Genomic DNA, 20,605 nt, shown 5'->3' with positions numbered 1-20,605 from the left:
TCGATACCACATACTTGACAAATAAGTATGGAATGCCATTTGCACCTTTTGTGGGTGTAAACCATCATGGACAGTCAATCCTGTTGAGTACAGGCCTTATTTCAAGTGAGGATATAGAATCGTTTGTTTGGTTATTTAAACCTTGGCTTGATTGCATGGATGGAAAAATGCCTAATACTATTATTACAGATCAAGACCGTGCAATGAAAAATGCCATCACCATTGTCTTTCCCAACACACGGCATAGATATTGCTTGTGGCACATATTGCGAAAGGTCCCTGAGAAACTTGGTTCCCATGGTCAATACAAATGTGACCTGAAAAGTAAGTTGATATCTTGTGTATATGACTCTCTTACAATTGAGGAGTTTGAGAATTCTTGGAAAAGCCTCAATGATACTTTCAACTTGCATGAAATTGCATGGTTGCAAATTTTATATGCAGAAAGAGAATTTTGGGTGTCGGTATATTTAAAGAACTCGTTTTGGGCTGGAATGAGTACAACTCAATGCAGTGAAAGCATAAATGCTTTCTTCGATGGCTACGTGCATGCCAGAACAAACCTTAAAGAATTTTTTGATTAGTTCGACAATGCTCTCAAGAAAAAAGTTGAGAACGAAAACCAAGCTGACTTCAATTCGTTTAACTTCACCATTCCTTACGTATCACACTTGGCTCTTGAGAAGAAGTTTCAAGATTTATACACAAATTCAAAATTTAAGGAGGTTCAACAAGAGATAATGGGAATGATATATTGTCATTGTTGTTTCGAGAAAATGGAGGGAGTAATCGCAATTTAGTCGGTCGATAATCAAGTAAAGGCTGGAGATTTCATCAATGAGGTTACATATACTCTTTACTTTAATGAGGCTGAGTGTGAGGCGAAGTGTGTTTGTGGGTTGTTTGAGATGCGAGGGATGTTGACAAGATTTTCAATTAGGGATGTTGACAAACCCACGCATGCAACTATTGTGAAAGGATTCCACAAGTACACAAGAATATCACCAGAAGGAATGATCTCTGTCACAAATATGAATAATGCAGTTCATCAACTTAAGAAAGATGAGAAGGAGGCAATTTGGAATAAAAATTAGTTACTGATATAGGTGGCATAAAAAAATAAGTTGGTAATAAACGCACTATAGATCACTAGGTCTATTTGGAAAGGAATAAGTAGGGGAAGGGACTTGGACTGTTCCAACAGTCAATTTCCCAACCTGTAATGCTTCCAAATTTCTTTAATTTTCCTCTATACACTTGAGATAATTAAAAGATATAATAATGAGAGGTAAATTTAGTGGCCTAAACAGTGTGCCATGTTAAGCAAACCATGAATAGCATGAAAGACTTACTAACTATCTTCATTAGTTCAGTGCGCAGTTTAAGAACAAGAGAAAACTCTGCATTATTTGCAACATTTGGACTAATTTAAGAACATAAAAAAACTAATGAAGATAGTTAGTATAATGATTTTATTAATCTCAGTGTTTTAAATATCGTACCGTACCGGCCGGTACAGTCGAAATTTTTCGTTTCGGCCGTCCGGCCCGTACAGGTACTATACCTGTTCCGTACCGGCCAAAATACCGGCCATACCGGCCGGTACCGGTAGAACCGGCCTCAATTTCGGCCTGTACCGGCCTATATTTCAGCCTGTGTGTTTTTTTTTCCTTTTTTCAAACTACAAGCTTATTTCTTAACCCCCAATTCAGACTAGACTATTTATAATTTATATATATATGTATTTGTATATAATTTATTTATATATAGACTATTATTTTAGAATATAATTTATATATATATATAATTTATTTATAGATCGACTATCCCAAAACGTTATCCCGAAACGCTATCCTGAAACGGTACCGGTACTGAAATATTTCGTTCCAGTGCCTTGACCTGTACGGCGTCCGGTACAGTATTCAAAATATTGATTAATCTACCTCAATCGCGTACTCAATTCAATCCAACTTCAAGTATAATGCTCCTTCTCCATATATTTACAATAACAACCCAACGGCTTCACCATTCAACCCAATCACATTTTACACTTCACACAATAGCTATGTAATCTTGGTTTAGAATCAAGATAAGGCCCATGAGTCACTTGGAAATTGGAAGTCTCAATAATAAGTTCATTTCAAGAGAGGCTAAGCTTCTTGGTGAGGTTTTATGGTGTCAAAGCATGAGAATTGTGGTCTAATGCTTGTCCACCACATTTCCTGCATTAAAAGTAAAGTAGAATCATGAATGAAGGCTATTCAAATGAAGAAAAATAGGAAAAATCTAAGGGAACACAGGTAAAACCAAAACTAAGTTTAGCTAGTATTTACACTTCAGACAGTTATATACAAATGGCTAGATGAAAACTGATTTTGACAAGTTTATTATGTATGTCTCGATTTTTCAATACTCTAGCATGTCACAAAATGATAGATATAACTAAATTGAATTTACATACGAAAGGGAAAGAACAGGGGCTGATTAGAGGCTAGAAATTTGAATGCTAAGCTTGAAAGCAAACTTTTTCTTTACAAGTTGAACAACTAACAACTTGTGCATTTTCATGTTTTCAAATCTTCCCAATTAAGATGTCACAAATAAATGTAGTACCAGTGAGTAGCTCCCTATAGCTAACATCCAAATTATTGGCCTTGATCCCCTCTCTAAAATAATTAACATTAAAAATTCATTGAACATGTCCCACCAAAATAAGCTAGTTATATCACAGAAATGTTAACTAAAGTGTTAGCCATTGCTAATCGAAAAATCTGAATCATTCAAGGGTCAATGACTTCTACATATAACCAGCCTTAATCAATAAAAATCAGAAATAGCTTCTTTTTGGAAAGTTAGAAAATAACTACAAAAACATAAGTCCCGTGGGAAGTACCTTTACTCGATTAAGGGGACTTAGATATGGTAACCATCAAATGATATTGAAAACTAGGTAACATAAGTATCCTCTGCATAAGAACATAAACATATACAACTTATGACACAAAAGAAAGATATGAAAATCAATTCAACTAAGATGAGAAGCTCAAATAACAAAAATCTTGGCAGCATATAAATTTCTGACACTAGCAACTACAACTAACAAAAAGACAACACTAGATTGTTAAAATTGTTAAAATATGATAAAAGACTTAGCCAATGACATAATTTAGTAACAAAAATAATGAAATATATGCTTCCTACGAGACTAATGTGAAGATTGCCTCCCTATAGGTAAAGCATAGATCCACCTCTCAATTATGAAACCAAGACAACCAATAGAGAGAATTATTATCGGAAAACTATAAAAACACATACAATGATTTAGGGCTAAGAGCGAAACAACAATTAGAACTAAAAATAATTCGCTAGTTATGCATTATGAACAAATATGACATAAAGCAAAACGAAATCATAAGGAGAAACGAATAAGTATAACTAGCTTATTTTGGTGACATTTAATGGTTATATACACGTATATAGGGTTAGGAAAGTAACCTAGGATGGCGCCGCTTGGTGGATAGCTGGAGTGCGAATCTTCCTCGGCGTCGCACAGGTGCGTTAGGGTTAGGTTTAGGTTTGGGAGAGAGATCGGGCAGGGGAGCGATTCCTGAAAGGAGAAACGAAGAATAAGAAAGGGGAAGAAAAATCGAGAAACGAAGAGGAGCAACGATGAGTACGGGGAGAAATGAAGAAGGATTCGAAATCACCTTGGAGAGAGCAGAGAGTTCTTGGGAGGGAGCCGGATCGAAGAAGAAGAAATGAAAAACGCTGTGTTTTGGTTCACGCAAGAGGCCATATAAGTGGAAACAAAACGCACCGTTTTATTTACTTCAAAACTATGCGTTTTGTTTCCACGTAAGATGTTATCTACGGGGAGGCCTGAATTGTGCCTGCGTTTAGACTTTTCCTTTCTCAATTTGGTCCTCAAGTATGTATATGTTTTTTTTTTATTCCAATTTAGTCCCAACCTCAAATTTCCATGAGACAATCTGTCAGAAATCTGATACGGAATTCCGGGTTGTTACCATCATTACTGATAAACTAAAGACTGGCTAGGTACAATATAATAGATTTTAGATAAGGAAAATGTTAGTTTATCCTTTTATTTTATATATTTATTTTGATTTTTTATGTATTTAATTTTTGTTTTAATTTTTTTATTTAATGATTAAAAAAATAATTTTTAATATATTGATGTATTTTTTATTTTAAAAAAATATTTAAATATATTAAAAAAATAAAAAAAAAAATAAGAAAAAAATGTCGAAATGACCTAACGGTCAAATGGAGTGGTGTAACTCAGGCGGTAGAATAACACCACTCTTTAAAAAATTAAATGACTTTAAAATCTTAAAAATATAAAACTAAAATATTAAATTATGAAAAAAAAAATGTCGACCACCTCCCATGTGCAGAACCCAAGCGGCGAGCTTGTCAGTGCTATATATAAATATAATCAAATGTAAAGTATTTAAAGTTGTTTTATAAAATTAAATTTATAAATTGAGTGATTTATATAATATATTATATTATAAAATTATTTATATATTATATAAAATCACATCAATTTATATAAATTTATTTTTATAAAATATTATTGTAATTATAGCAATTTTATATATAAAATAATGCACCCTAAGTTCTCTCCAGATTGTGCTTCAGTTGTAAATCCAGGCGTATTGCCTTTATTTTTTAGAGAAAATTTTGAATTTGCTTTAATTTTAAGAAATGGTTTTGTGTGTTAAAAATATTACAACCACATTCTTCTATTTTATTTATGTTAGATTTTCTTTCTAACGGAATTCAAATGAAAAAAAAAAACCATAAACTTAATCCCTAATGATAAAACTGAAAACTTAAGAGTGAAAAAATAAACTTGGTGTGTATGATTATCAAATTCATTTCAATTCATTTTAATTTATTATTATAATTTTTTAAAATTTTAATATAAAATATAATAAAAAATTTAATTATTTTAAATTTTAAAATAATAATATTAAAAAATATTATTTTATTATCTTAATTCAATTCAATTCAAAGTTCAGACGCAATGAGAATCTTTGGATACGTTGCTTTCACTCTCTGTCTCCTAACTCGCGAGAGTGACAGTTGAAGTAGTGAATCGGTACTTGGGAAGTGAAACGGTTCCATATATGAGTGTTGAAAATTGAGGCCACTGACGACGGCGACTACCATGGGGTCAACCTGAACCTAGTAAGAGAAGGCTTAGGATTGTTGAGAAGACGAGATAAGAGTATTGGTATTAGCTTTATTAAAAATTTAATTAAATATAAAATTTGATAAATTTTATTAAAATAAGATTATATTAAATTAGTCAAAGATATAAATATCAAACTTTGAGCTACAGTAAATGAATAGATTTTGTTCAAACTTGAAGGGTTACTATTCACTCATCAAATCTATTTTTTATTCACTTTTAATCTCTAAAAATCTTTTTTATTCAAATTTAATCTCTAACCGTCTTGTAATAATAATGTAAAAATCAAATTAAATTATTAATTAACATATAATTAATGTAATTGTAAAATATAAAAAAAAATAAAAATATTTTTATTAAAAAAATAATATTATATTATTATTTTGATGAATTCAATAGCTAATTCAATGTGGAGTTATGGATAAGAAAGTTTTGAATTTATAGAAATCATATACTTTTCATCAAATGTTAGAGATAACTTTGATGAAGCCAATGCCAAGATACAAGTGAGTCGAGATAAAAATTTCGTTTGGAATCTAAATTCATCTCAACTTATTTTAATTTATTATTATAATATTTTTAAATTTAACATAAAATATAATAAATAATTTAATTTTTTTAAATCTTAAAATAATAATAATATTAAAAAATAATATTTTAATAATATCTTATCATCTCAACTTAACTCAACTCAACTCAATTCAACATCCAAATTCAAATGTAATCCATTTATGAGGTTGAAGTACACGGACCCTTAGCTGCGCTACTTCATGGGCTGGAACATGGGCCTCAGTTATCTTTTATTATAGTTTGACATCGTGAATAATTGTTGTAAGGACTTCGGTCCATTAGTTTTATGGTCTACTGAACCCTTTTGGATTAATGGATCCTTTATATTTACTTGTTATGTTTCTTAGATGCACACCAAAGTAACTCTTATTTGGGCCCAATTCTCTGTTACGAGAATCGTGGATATATTTCTTCAGAAGAGACTTGTAATTTTTATGTAGAAAAATACCATTCAGTTACTTTTATTTTCTTTCCATTTGAAAATCTTGATTTGAAATAGCAAAACTGCGGATCTAAAATTGCAGTCGCAACTATTATGAAAGACTACCACCAAGTATGTAATGTCACTACTATTTTACATGTATTTTTGGTCGACCGAGAGTCTCACAAGGATCTAGCAGCAATTACTCTGGTGAGAAAACTTTTAGATTTGGATGTATCTGATCGTAAGACGTACAGCATACTGACAGATTGCCAATACAACCTGGATAACTGGCGCTATCATTGCGTATAATATGCTTTTAGCATGAGATGTACGAAACCCTTTAAACTCTAATGTAATTTGAAAGATAACCTTCGTCCAAAAGATTCATGTATAATCTTGTAACCCCTTTGCAGGAAGAAACTGCGCCATTTGATTGGCTATAAAGAAAAGGGTGTGGTTAGAAAGGAAGTTAAGGTATCGGATACAAAAATCATCTCATCTCAATTTATTTTATTTTATTATTATATTTTTTTAAATTTTCATACAAAATATAATAAATAATTTAAGTTTTTCAATTTTTAAACTAATAATAATATTAAAAAATAATATACTAATAATATTTTATTCAACTCATTTAAAACCATTTCATATCATCTCGTTATTCAAAGTTTTGGTCATCGATGTTCAAAGGAACTGTGAACGTGTAATAGAAAACTGAGACTTGGGGCCAAGTGTAGGTTTGTTCTTGTTGATGTTATCTTTTCTGGAAAGGTATACTTGGCCAGGTTATTGCATTCTCTGAGGTGCTCTGCTGCAGATGCGGTCTCGTGCAGTGAATGGGTTTGAATTAAAAAAAAGATAATATTTTATTACAGAATTGTGCAAAAGTTTGTGTAATAATTATCTCTATATCATGGTGAATTGGTGTGCAGTGGTTTTGCTTTAGGTTGGCTATTTGCAGGGTTTCCAGTTGTTGATATTGTCTTTATTTGGTCTATTTGATCGGTTCATTGCTGGGCTGTTTCCACATGTCCTGATGTGAGGAGGTATGATTCCATCTGCTGGGTGTGGTTTGCTATTAGAATGTATTTGTTGGATGTTGTCGGGTGTAATCCAAGGCTGCCCAGTTGAGCATATCAGATGTCTATCTATCTTTTCCGTTTCTTGTAGGTGAAGGCTTGGTCTTTTTGTAAGGTCTGACCCTTTAGATTTCCATTTCTATACATAAAAGGAGTTTTGCCTGCTCTAGAATGATACCACCCTGTTGGTTGGGATTTTAGAAAATAATTTTAGAAAACGAGACAATAATTATTCAACTTTTTAAAACTTTTTTCTTTCCTTCCAGGATATAAAAAATTCCATAGTTAAAATTTGAAATCTACTTTATCAATCTAAAAAAAAGTTTTGCGGCGGAATTCATTTAATTAAAAATACAAGTCCTTTTACAAAATTGATTTCATACATTACATAAAATGTCTAGACTTCTGTCACCTCTTTCTTTGGCCATATCTGTCCTGACGCTTCGCCTCATTTTGGTCCCAAGAGGGCATTACCTTATAGCAAAAGATACCGTCTTTATTAAATAATAAAAGTTACAATATGAGGAGATACAGAATCCCACAAAGCCTAAGATTATACATAAACAACTAGGGAAGTGATCTTGTTCACTTGTTGCTTTCTCTCTCTGCCCCCTCAATTTTGTCGTTCATATATTTTTCCTACAATATTTTTCTCCCTATGTTACACCTATAACAGAAGTTTCCACTCTTTGACATGCTGAGAGACTCAGAGAGCATGCAGGGAACCAAGAGTGGCTTTGTCTAGCTTCTGGTATCTAAGCCCAAAAGGAGAAACCAACAACATATTCTAAGATGCATAGCCACTACCGTCTATACTTTCATTTTCTTCTAAGCTGCAAACTCTCAGACGCATAGATACTACATTCTATACTTTCATTTTCACTCGATTTCCAGTTTGGCGGGCTACCAATCTTATCTCCTGCAAGGGAAGCAGACTGAATTAACTGATGGAACATCAAGTCATCAAAACCATGTTTTCCATAGCTCATGAAGGCACCCAATGCTCCAAGAAATCCTTCATGCCGCAAAAACATTGCTTTAGCCTCTCCTTTAGACCTGAAAAGAGAGAAAGCACTGACCTTTTTTAATTGAAAGCCTCTGGGAAATATAGAAATAATTGAAACAGAACAACAATTAAGGCATCGAACGTCATAAAGTTCCTGAGGAACCGTCACCCAAATATGAACTCAACCATTATCTTTATCATTGATACAACTATTATTTTGTTTTCCCGGGTTTTGGGGGGGGGGGGGGGGTGGCGAATGGTTTCAGTTGAAAACATGGAAGAATGATGCGTGCCAAGTATGACCAAGAACACAAAGTGTCATGATTACCAGAAGTGAACTGCAACGGATATTGTGTCCATGGTATAAGCATGACCCCGAATAAAAAAACCTCCAAAAAATATCCTCTTGAGTCCAAATCGGAGAGCATTCAAGTAAGAGATCTGACAGTAAAACAGTGAAACATAAGAAACATTACGACAGTCACTAGATGTTTTACAGAATGAAAATAGCTTTTGAAAGGAATTAAATAAGACTACATAAAATGCAAAACAGAATTTCTAAGACAGAAAATAAGTTATGAATGTCTTTCGGACCCCAAAAAAAAAAAAAAAAAAAAAAAAAAAAACAAGGATGACATATTTCATTTTCGGGGATGCCTGGCTAACGGGGAAAAAGTGTTAATAAGTTTTTTGCACCTCTAGGTATTGCAAAGGATACCAGAACCTAAACTAGACCTTTCTAGTAGGTCATAAATGAAACAGGTAAAATATGTAAAAGGGTTGGGAAGGCCAAGGGTTTTTTTAATTATGAGAAGTATAGATAAGGGAAGGCTTCTCCCAACCATTAAAGGAAAGGCTCGACAAAGACGCATGATACCATCCTATGATTTTCTGTACACTTCAATGTCATTAAGTATGAGTCCTTTTTCAATATTATTAAAAGGACTCATCGACAGCAGGGTTGAACCTGTGCACGTGAAGCCCAACAGATTATTATCAATAGTTATAGAGTAGTCTACGCACAACCCGAATGCAAGGGTTTGAACCTTGCCAGTAAGAAAAGACGCTATAGAAAAGTTCGAAATAAAACACTAGAGGATTACTGTAAGAAGGAAGTTGGATATGGAAGAACAGAAGCATCATAAAATATATTCTGGTATGTCCCAATGTACCCAGAAAGTATCAACAATGACAGCTGCTATCTAGCTTTTGTCACATATTATGTGATAGGCCACAATGTACTATTGTGCAGTATGTAAAAGAAATCAAAGTTGACAAGCAAAGAAAAAATAAATATGGAGAAACTAATAAATATAATTTTTTTTATAGGTATCATAAATATAATAAGCAAGAAATAAATGCCAAAATAAGGAATGAAATACCCATAACGACAATATTAATCAATGAGATGATTACAAGGTTTGAAAAGGAATTACAAATCATAAATTGCTCTACCTCACTAGACAGAGTATTAATTTAAATAGCTCATTTGACTGGATTGTTCATTACTGCGTAGGTTACTTTGAGAGTTCAGCTTTTCACTCCAAGAACTAGATTAATATCCGTTTCTATAGTAAATCTTGGTTTGTTTGGTATTTTAGTTGGCTACCAAGCTTCTTCAACAGAAGGAACAATACCAACTGGCCAGGAGTGATGACCAATTACTGCCTAGGATTTAAACAGCTTAATAAAATAAAATAAGTCAAGGGTTGATCCCAATGGATCTCCAAACTCTGAATACAACAAAATGGTAAGTCTTAAACTTCATTTTTCCCACAAAGACAAACACAGTTGCTACTTCACCATGTATATCCAATTTGTGGAAAGCCAGAAACCTGTCCAACTTCAACTGACCTGTCCAATGTTATTCGAAATCATTCTTAAGAGGGACCGGGAGATATCTTCGGGCCTGTAATCTGCAAGCTCTTTATTATCAGAAATTGCCTTGCCAAAGCTAGAAGCAATAGTTGTTGATGAAAGGCCAACCTGTTAACATTAAAAGGGGGAGGGGGATAGAGATACAGTGAAGTTTGCAATCATCAGAGGGAAAATTAACATGGAACTATGGAAGAAAAGGAACAATGAGCATCTTCTGTCAAAATTACGACCAATTCACATGAAAACTTCAACTCAAGGTACGCGAACACAAAAACCAGCAAGCTCTCGACACCTAAATTAAAGCAAAGACCAGTCTATCAAGAATATTCACCTTTGAATAGTCCATTCCTCCATAGATGTCCCCGACAAGCATGTCTATCACTCTATTATTTCCCTTATGACTTAATTCCAGCAACTCATCAAAACTGGAAAAAAAAAAAAAAGAATCTCTGGTCCGTGAGTTATAAAATATATTTTTGTTATTACAAGAAATCCCAAAGACCATCTAAACATGCCTCTTAAAACCCAGACCCATGTAACTCGCCCACATCACATGGATCAGGTAAGTCATTGACTTCTCACCAATGGGACGTGACCGTTAAAAATTGTTTACACCCAAGGTTCGAACCTTAGACTTGGGGGGAGCATATCCCCAAGACTAAGGTTATTACACTTGAGCCAACCCCTAGGGGTTCATGAGTTAGAAAATACATGTAAGAAGATCATCATACCATAATAAGTAGAGACATCAATTACCTCTTACAATTCGTTAAGAGCCTTCCCAAACCCCAAAAAGTTCCACCGCCAACATTTGTTCCGCTCACTCGCTCAAACTTCCCCTCTCCATCCACCTATATAAATAAAAAACAGAAATTAAAAAGGAATATGGATACAAATGTTTACAATCAAACAACAGTTCAAAAACATTTTTTGAGGATATAATACTAATACAGCAACTGGAGTGAAGAATATGACAAAAATACCTTGAGCATGCTGACACCAGACCCAATATTAACTAGGAGGTAGGGGTACAAATCATTATGGTCAATCTGCACAAATTCCTTCTGTCCATGCATATATGTAAATGCTTCTTGATGGACTGCCTACACAAACGAATATATGTGCCAGTTGAAACTATCAGCACGATATGTTGCTAAGGCAAACAAGGAAACAGATGCAATGAATTACTTGGTTTACGAAATGAAAAGAGACAGTTTTTGTATCAATCATGGTTGTATACTCGTCACAAAGGTATTTGACACTATAAAACTAGTTCTTAACTCTCTCACCTTCCACCAAACAGATACTAGTTCGATTGATGCAAATGTGTGTGGGGGTGTGTATTCAAGGACTTGCCAAAACATGGTGTGTATTTAAGGAGAATCAGAACAACGGTAATCAAGATTAAGGGAGGGCAAAAGGCTGAGGTCCAATGAGTGCTTCACTTTTAAAAGAAAGATAATAAGCTGTTTCTACCAAATTTTGTTGTGGTATAAGGGTCCCACCTTAAGTAAAAAGTTAGCTCCCGCAACAAGACAGTCCATTTCATCCTCCTTGTCAAGACAAATGCCAAGCTTTTCTATGAAGAGATCTGCATACTTGTATGAACCACCGCCTGTGGCCTTCTCACAGATGGTAAGTAGTTATTACGTTTGCATATTTCAGAAGTATATGCCATAAAATGACAAAACCAAGTTTCTCATTGCATTCTCTACAAATCCACCAACATTTTTTTCTTCTGCACAGGAAGTACATGTGCTATTTTGCTTTACCTTAATTATGGTCGTGTCAGTTGGAGGAGCTTCAAGGTGCCGGCACCCTAACAAGAGTGACAATAAGTATCAGAAACATGGGAGGACTAAAAGTGCATCTGAAATCAACTTAAAGGAAAAATGACCTTAAATTTTAGTATCTGCATTTATATTGGAATGATTGGGAAAATATCTTGCATAAAATGAATGCCTACTTAGGCCTATGTTTATTTCAATGTTTTCAGAGAACATCTATCGTTTCCCATGGTTTGGTAGGGAAAACAAAAGGCTCCAAAAATATTTTGGGGCGTTTGGTTGATATGTAAGTTAATACAGACTAATTACCCCCCAAAATCATTGTGCTACCCTTTTTTTCTGAGACCATCACAAAACTATTGAACCTTCAATTCCAGTAGAGACAGAGATAAGTCAAGATGGGATCTGAGTTTACTCGAATTAGTGAAGAATGAATCGGGTCTACGGGCAGTGGGAGTTGATGCCTGATGGAGCATTTGAAATCAAACAAGTGGGAGAGTGTGATGAAGGGGGAGGAAGAATTCGAGTCAAAGTCAGATTCCATGGCAAGAGTGTGGTTGTTGCAGCAGGACATGGGGTTGTGTAGGCACATCAATGGCGGTTGGCAAGGGGTTGCGTTGGTGGAGCAGTCTTGTCAACGAGTGGAGGTGGTAGGGCTGTTCTAGAATGGTAGAATAATCTAGTCATAAGATTTGGACACGAGGAGACGGCATTCGACAAATGACTTATGCCTCTTTAGAGGGTTAAGTCATTCTAACGCCCGGAGACCCTTTTTGTGCTGACCAACCTAACATTTTCTGTTGGCTTCGATTTTCTACCCTTGTCAAACGCATAAAAAGATGAGAACATTTTCCTGGAAAATATTTTTAGCCAAAACAAACACAGCCTTAAAGCAATTTATTTCAATGAAAATCAGAATATTATAACAGGCTAAACGTCAAGCAAAACTTATGATGAAAATGGAGGTGCTACCTACATCTTGTAGGACTTATATAAAAACTGAATTGACAGCAGCCTGTGGCTGTTAAAGCGCATTGAATCCACGTTGAAGAGTGTAGGATTTGGTTTTATAAAGGAGCTTCTTACCTATCAAAGATTAAGTTCTAGTTCGATGCCAACAACTTTTATATGCAAAGCTAGAGCAACACCAGAGACATGTATATCACAACATGACCAGTTTAGATAGATGAAAGAAATTTCCAAAGAGATTTTCCTGAAGTTTACACTATAACCATTGACACACAATGGATTTGAGACTTCCTTCAGGTTTAGTGTAAATTGTAACACGTAAGTTGCCTCAGTTAAAATTATGATTGCGAGATTCTGATAGCCATTCAATGATGTATTAGGATGATTCGATCAGCTTTGTCGGGCAATGAACAAGCTTGAGCTCAATCAAACATATCCAGAACAAGCTTGAAAGAAATATTTTAAACTAGACCATACTCAAACTCAGGTCAAGCAGGATATTTAGCCCCACTGATATTAAGCCTTCCCATGATTGGTTCAGTCAGGCTCATTTTTAGTGTGCATTATCACAATGCTCTTCTTTCAACATGATTCCAAATGTAACGCGCGTTTGATCACTTATCTAAATCAGGCAAGTGCACACATACCCCAAGATGAAGCTGCTTGGTTTGTATAAACTCTAAGCAATCATTGATCTTGCTAGTTTCAAAGTTCGCAAAGTGGAACCTCCCTTTACCCAGACTCTCCTTTCCCGACCTCTCCGCCTTATCAACAACATCAACGTCATCATTTGTTGAGAAATACACCAATTTAATGAGAGATCCTGCCCAACATACACCAAATGTTATTGTGAAGACAGAACATTTTGACGAACATATAAATTGCAGTGACAAATTGATTTTCACAATTCACAACTGGAATAGAGATAATCAAAAGGCAGTCACACTACTAAAAAGCAGGTTCGCAAATGCGGGGACGACGACTAAATTCAGAGCCAAGAGTAGATCAAATACATGCATACATACCGGGTATGTAGGCAAAGTGTGAAAATTCCTCAACTACGAAAACAATCACTCGGAAGAACAACGAATTCATGGGAATTAGCAGAAATTCAGACACCCAAAAAAACATAAAGAAAGGGGAAAAAAGAAAGAAAGAAAATCACCTCCGATATCCAGAGCCAAGTGAGATATATGACCGTCGAGCAGGTTTGGGTCCGATTTTCCTGTAATTCCAACCTCTCGATGATCCATTTTTCTCGCTCTCTCCGTCCGTTGCTATCGACTCCGTAAAGAATTTCCAAGCGACTAATGAATATTGAGGAGAGCTCTGTACCTAAACCCTCCTCGCTTTCTCCGCAACCAAAGGCATGAACCTAGCATTATATAAACGTTTTCGGCGTCGAAAACTTAGTTGAAGATACAAACATCATAATTAACCTGGGGGGTCCAGTCCTATCCAAACTCCAAAGTCCAAAGTCGCATTGGCGTGGGGCTGGCTGCTTGCTTGCGAGTTCGTTCCGGCTGACACAATTCGCGAGGCAGTAGTTGGGGTGACGGGAATCAGAGAGTTCCAACTACCGACCACCACTTATTTAAAATCACTGACACCTAACTGTTTCAAGTCAAATTGTAGGCTTGTAGCTGCCGAAGCTTTAACGGTGCATATTAATAGTTTAGGTACAACTTCAAATAGGCAAGCTTGATATAGGTCTTTTATAAAAAGTGTCATTAATAAAGAATAATTTTTTTTTAATAAAATTTACTTTATTACAAGAGTTTTTATGAACTTTGCCTATTTAAAATTTATACAAATTATTTTTGAGAAACATTATTTTGCTCACTTATTGTGACAACTTTATTTGACCATTTGGCAAAAGTTTTTTTTTAAGTGTATTGATATATTTTTTTATTTTTTTAAAAATATTTAAATATATTAAAAAAATGTGTAAAAAAAAAAAAAAAAATTACACTGAGCGGTAAGCCCAGCGGTCAACATGGAGCGGCATAATAGCCGCACCCATTATTTTATAAGAGCATTAACATTGATTTGATTTTAACATAAAGGAAATAATATATAGAGTGAAGTAGTCACGCGCAAGTCTTTTATAGAAAAATGCAAAAATTTTATTTTTCTTGATGTAGCTTGCCTACATTTTTACAAAAGATTTGTATATTCGGAATTTGTACCAAACATTATTATTTTTTTTTAAAGGAAATATCTTCTCACATTTCATTAAATTAAAGATTAGATACATGGAGGAGCCTCCTCCATTGTTACAATGAAATCAGAATTTTTTACTAACAAGTGTGCTATGATATTATCATTTCTCCTAACACGAGAAATCTCACATTTAGCATAACGTCATAATAAAACTCTAGCCTCACTCACAAATATGCTTGCACTGGACCAAGCCTATGCAGTGACCTTAAGATCATTTGTAACCTGCATTGAGTCCCCTTTGATGACCACCTGTCAAAGACCAAATTTAACTGCCTGCAATGCACCATAAGACTCAGCTAATAATGGATCAAGAAACAATTGTTTATTAAGCCTCAAATTGGCAACAATCAGACCCTCGCAGTCCCTAACACATGCCAATGCCAATCAAACCTTTGAGCTTGTCAATAGCCCCATCCCAGTTGATTTTGTACCAGTTGGAAGAAGGTGGTGACCAAACCTCTGCTGATGAGCACACTGGTATGACTCTGTTGCCAATTCTCAGCTCTTCCTTGCTAAGCAGTTCTAAGATCATGTGCTTGGCCTCCTTAACCAAAGAATTATGATGATTAAATTCTTTGTTAAATACAAAGCAATTTCTTCTCCACCAAATCCTTTTAGCTACTACCATAAACTCTTTTAAATACCAAACATTATTATTTAGCCGAATTTGAGTTAAAAAGAGCATCCTAATATCAATCAAAATGAATAACGTTGGCTAACTTATTCTTTTTATTAAATTTTTGTTATTTTTTCATCCCACGTTGAAGATGGCATTGGATAAAAAAAAAAAAAAAAGAGAGAGAGAGAGAAAATTACATTTAAAAATGTTTTGCCTAAAGCTATATTTCTTTACATATTAATTTGTTGGACAACTGTAACATAAATCCATCTTGATTGATTATGGCTAAGCCAATGTAGAATATTTTTTAGACATCTTAGCCAATTTTTACATTGCATTGGGATTTGGCTAAGTTAATGCTAGTGCTTTAGTTGTATTGAGTTGTTGACATCTTCTATAGTTTTTTTATCTAAATTATCTTTTCAAGAAAAATTCTATTTGTAGTCCTCACTTAGAGATTGTATGTATAGATCCTTCATTAAATGAGAAAAAATATCATTTTATGAGGGATATTTTTGTGATTTTAAAAAATTTTAAAAATAAAATTACTTAGGCTTGCATTGCAGTCCCCATTTAGAGACTGTACGTAGCATTACTCTTTTTTCAATTTATGAGAGATAGACTTGATAGTGTGGGATTTCATTTCATTAATTGCTGAATGTGAATACTTTAAACCCTGACATAAAATATAGTGGTTTTACATACCATGTTTTATCTCTTTACCAATTACAAAAAGTATTTAGTTTGGGAAATTGTAGGAAATATTTATCGTATAAAATCTCGAAGATTATTTGTAACATAGAAAATTTGAGATGAATAATATTGACCTCTCAAATAACTAGTTTTACATATTGCGATTTTCGAATTTTTTTTATTATTTCTCTTTAATTTTACAACATGGGAGAGATTAAAAAGAACTAATGAACTTTGATTTTACACTTGTAAGATTACTAATGATCATTTAAACTATATGATAGAATCATATTCACGACAGAGTAATGCCTAAAACTTGCCAATGGTCTATCCAATCTTGAATTAGGCTTTGGTTGTCGACGACTTCATCTACTCATCATTTTCACACACCACATACCATATATATATTTTTTTATTTTTCTCTCTTACTAAATGTATGGTGTATGGATGATGAGTAGATGAATTTAATTAGTTTAGGAAGAATTAAAAAAATTAAAAAAATGTGATGTATGGAATGTGAGAGTGATGAGTAACAAAACCCAACAACTCATTCACAACTTATAACCACTTTAAATATAATAATATTCTTATTATATTTAAACACATCAAATCAAAAGTAAAAGTCAAAATTAAATTTAAAATAATATTATTTTATTACATAGTTGTATACAAATTGCTAGTTAGTAGTAACTTTATCATTTTCCATTACTAATTATAGAAATGGTCCAATTAATTGGACATCAAACTTGCATTGTCCTTAATTGAAGTTGAGTACATGCTATTTATGGAAGAATAAAGATATATACAAACTTTAATTGTCCTAGTCTCATGCAGATCTTCTATAAAAAAGTAGACTTCATCATAGAAAGTGTGAAAAAATTCATTTTCTCTTGGTGTGATCCATTTTTATATAAAATACTTGCGTAAAATTTGTGCATTTGGAGCTTGTTCCTAGTATTACTCATCGATACAATCTTGCAAAGAAGTGGTGTGGGTTAAGGTTATATGGATGAGATTGGTTTCCATTCAAATGGATTTATTTTGTGACTATTTGGGTACAATTTGCTTGGCTGAGACTCCGGCATATCAAATAAGAACACAGGACATTGTGATTCAATATTACTACGTGCTTGAAGTTCTTGAGTTGAGAGTTGAAATCAATGAGAGTTTAACTAACGTGTTAACTAAGGGATGTTTGGAAACATATCTTATCACATCTCATCCTATCTCATTTCATCTCCTTTCCAAACATCATTCAAATTCGAACACTTTCAAACTAATTGGAGGGACTCGCTTAGCCCTTGATAAGAAGCGGGTCTAATATAGAGGCCCAACCCAATGAATGGTGAGGATCAAGTCATTGAAGTCATAAGGACTCATATGACTCCATCTTGTAACCACCAAATGAGTTGGAATAGCTAATTGACCCAGGAAGTTGGGATGAATCCAACATTCCTAGGATGAGCTTCAAACCAAAAGAACATGAAGATAAGATCTAATGGGATGATCATCATTAGTATCTTTCAACTACTACCAATGCTACACCTATATATATAAGAAGCAGGCAACAGTTCAGGTAACAATTGGTCTTGATCACTATCTTGGTGATAACTTATTCTGCATATCACTGACTTAGGCATCGGAGGTGCATCAGGTACACCGGGCCACCATCTTTGTTGGTTAAGGGCAGAGGGTTTCGATTGGCAATGGAACATGTTCTTAACAATGGCACCATTTGTGGGATTTTGAAGGTATCATTCAGTTTCTCATCGGACACCATCGTGATTTCCATATGCCAACCACTGCACGCTCTCAAACGACGACTGCTGACATGGAGGCTCGACTAACGGAAACCGAGGAGAAATTACGAAAGGTTATGGAAACCATGGAGGACTTACGACGGGAGAATGAAGAGCTGAAACGCCGTAACGTTGAACTCAATAAAGCTACACTACCAAGCCATAACGAGCAGAGAGAAAGAGAAGCACTGAGTAATGGAGGGACAAACGACGAAGAATTAGAGAAGTAAAAACTGCACGACGAATTGCATAGCCTCATCGACAAACACGAAGAGATAACAAGATGAGAGGCTCTTTCTCAGTCGAACAATTGTTGAACCACACTAACATACCTTCTAGTGCAGAAGTGATGGCCATACCACTTCTACCAAAATTCAAGGTACCACAAATCGAGATGTACAATGGATCCCGAGACCCCGTCAACCACTAGGAAAACTTTAAAACACACATGACTCTCCATGGTTTTCATGGAAAGATAGCTTGCAAGGCTTTCCATTAACGGTAAAGGGTGTGGTGAAAGGTTGGTTTGGAACACTACGACTTGGGTCAATTGACAGTTTTGAGGAATTGGCCAAGCAATTCCTAATGTAGTTCACGGAGAGCAGAAGGCGTCAGCGACCTGTGGCATACCTCTTGACCATCAAGCAAAAAAAGGAGGAGAGCCTAAAAATGAATCTCACATGATTCAACAAGGAAAGTTTGACTATAAATGACCAAGATGAAAAGATCACATTGGCGGCCCTACTAAGAAGCGTATGGCCCAGGAGTCCATTCATGGCCAAATTGGCGAGGAAGACCCCATCAACTTTGAGAGAATCCATGGACAGAGCTGACGATTTCATCAAAGCTGAGCACACCCTACAAGCCCTCATTGAGCCAAGAAAAGGATAGATGGAGTCGGATGACAAGAACAGGGTTGGAGATAGGAAGACTGGCCCAAACCACCAAGAAAGAAGGCGCGATAGACCTACGCCCCCACACGACCAAGGTACCCGACTCATCCATAACAACTTGAACGTAGATGAGAAAGAGAGTTCTTTGAAAAGGGAACCAATCTGGACCAGGACAGGACAACGCTTTTGCAAGTATCATCAGACAAACATCCACTGGACAAAAGATTACACCACAATGAAAATGAAGGTCGCTGAATTGGTAGGCACAAGAGAGCTCGAACGGATTGTCACCGAATGTGAAAAGTAAAAGCGGCAGCTAGAGCAAGAACACAATCCTCAGCAAAGCAACAGTCCAGAAAGGCGGCGACCAACAAGAGAAGATGGGCATGACCCCCCTCGCAGAAGTAACATTCGTGATGACACGCCTCTAGGAGAGATTTGTACCATAGCTAGCAGGTTTGCTGGAGGTGGCGCTTCTTACTCTAGCAGAAGAGCATAGCCCATAGGGCGAGAAATAAGGAGATCTATGTGATGAACATGCCACCCAAGCATCCACAACTCACTCACACAATGACAATCTCCTTTGGGAGGAAGATTTCGAGGGAGTTTTATACCCGCACGACGACGCATTAGTGGTGACTCTCCTAGTCACCAACTACACCACCAGGTGAATTCTAATTGATAACGAAATCTCCACAGACATCTTATTCTGGGAGGCTTTTGTCAAAATGGGCATAGACGTTGACAAGCTATGACCCTCGCTCACCCCTCTAAATGGATTCTCCGGTGATACGAACCATCCAGTAGGAGCCATAAACCTGTCTGTCACAACGGGAAAAGGGGCATGCACAACCACCACGATGACTGACTTCTTGATAGTTAAGGCCCCATCATCTTACAACGTCATATTAGGGTGGCCAACCCTAAATAGCCTCAAGGCTATTACATCCACGCACCACCTCAAGATGAAGTTTCCAACAGAGGCAGGAGTAGGAGAAATATGAGGCGAACAAGCCCTAGCCTGAGAATGCTACATACATGATTTGAAGTCAGAGGGATCTGATGTTCGCACCCCCAATTCTTCTTGATTGGGGTGTGGAGGCACGGGATGAACAAAGCATACAACAGGCAGAAGTAAAGGAGCCATTAGAGTTAGTAACGTTATATCCAGGGCAAACAGGCACAATAACTTGAGTGCGGACACGCCTCCCCCCAAACATTCGAGGAGCCTTGAAGCAGCTACTAATTGAGCACAGGGATGTGTTTGCATAGAGTCACGAAAACATGCTTGGAATCGACAACACAGTCATCGAGCACAAATTGTGTGTCGACCCCTCGTGTAAGAAAGTAAAAAGGAGATCATATAGCATGGAGAAGTACGCAGACATAGTTGAAGAAGTAGATTGCCTCCTCGCCGCAGGCTTCATCAGAGAAGCCTACTACCTCA

At 35.5% G+C, this 20,605-nt stretch overlaps 1 protein-coding gene and 1 long non-coding RNA gene across 2 annotated transcripts; both read right to left on the bottom strand.

Annotated features, from left to right (window-relative positions):
* Positions 1-2,847: 2,847 nt before the first annotated feature.
* Positions 2,848-3,763, bottom strand: LOC121258029. The gene is made up of 2 exons (XR_005939315.1): positions 3,496-3,763; positions 2,848-2,966 (listed from the first exon to the last, which is right to left on the bottom strand). It is a non-coding gene; the product is annotated as an uncharacterized LOC121258029 (long non-coding RNA).
* A 4,003-nt stretch (positions 3,764-7,766) lies between these two features.
* Positions 7,767-14,498, bottom strand: LOC121258733 (pantothenate kinase 1-like). The gene is made up of 10 exons (XM_041160275.1): positions 14,097-14,498; positions 13,575-13,754; positions 11,948-11,994; positions 11,681-11,797; positions 11,159-11,278; positions 10,932-11,026; positions 10,507-10,600; positions 10,152-10,283; positions 8,626-8,738; positions 7,767-8,347 (listed from the first exon to the last, which is right to left on the bottom strand). The coding sequence occupies exons 1-10, from the start codon at positions 14,182-14,184 to the stop codon at positions 8,110-8,112; spliced, it is 1,224 nt and encodes a 407-aa protein (XP_041016209.1). The 5' UTR covers positions 14,185-14,498; the 3' UTR covers positions 7,767-8,109.
* Positions 14,499-20,605: the final 6,107 nt, after the last annotated feature.

Source organism: Juglans microcarpa x Juglans regia, chromosome 3S, assembly GCF_004785595.1.
Source record: "Juglans microcarpa x Juglans regia isolate MS1-56 chromosome 3S, Jm3101_v1.0, whole genome shotgun sequence".
In the NCBI taxonomy this organism is placed as follows: Eukaryota; Viridiplantae; Streptophyta; class Magnoliopsida; order Fagales; family Juglandaceae; genus Juglans; species Juglans microcarpa x Juglans regia.
The sequence above is the reverse complement of the archived record's forward strand: the minus strand, read 5'-3'. Positions and strand labels throughout refer to the sequence as shown.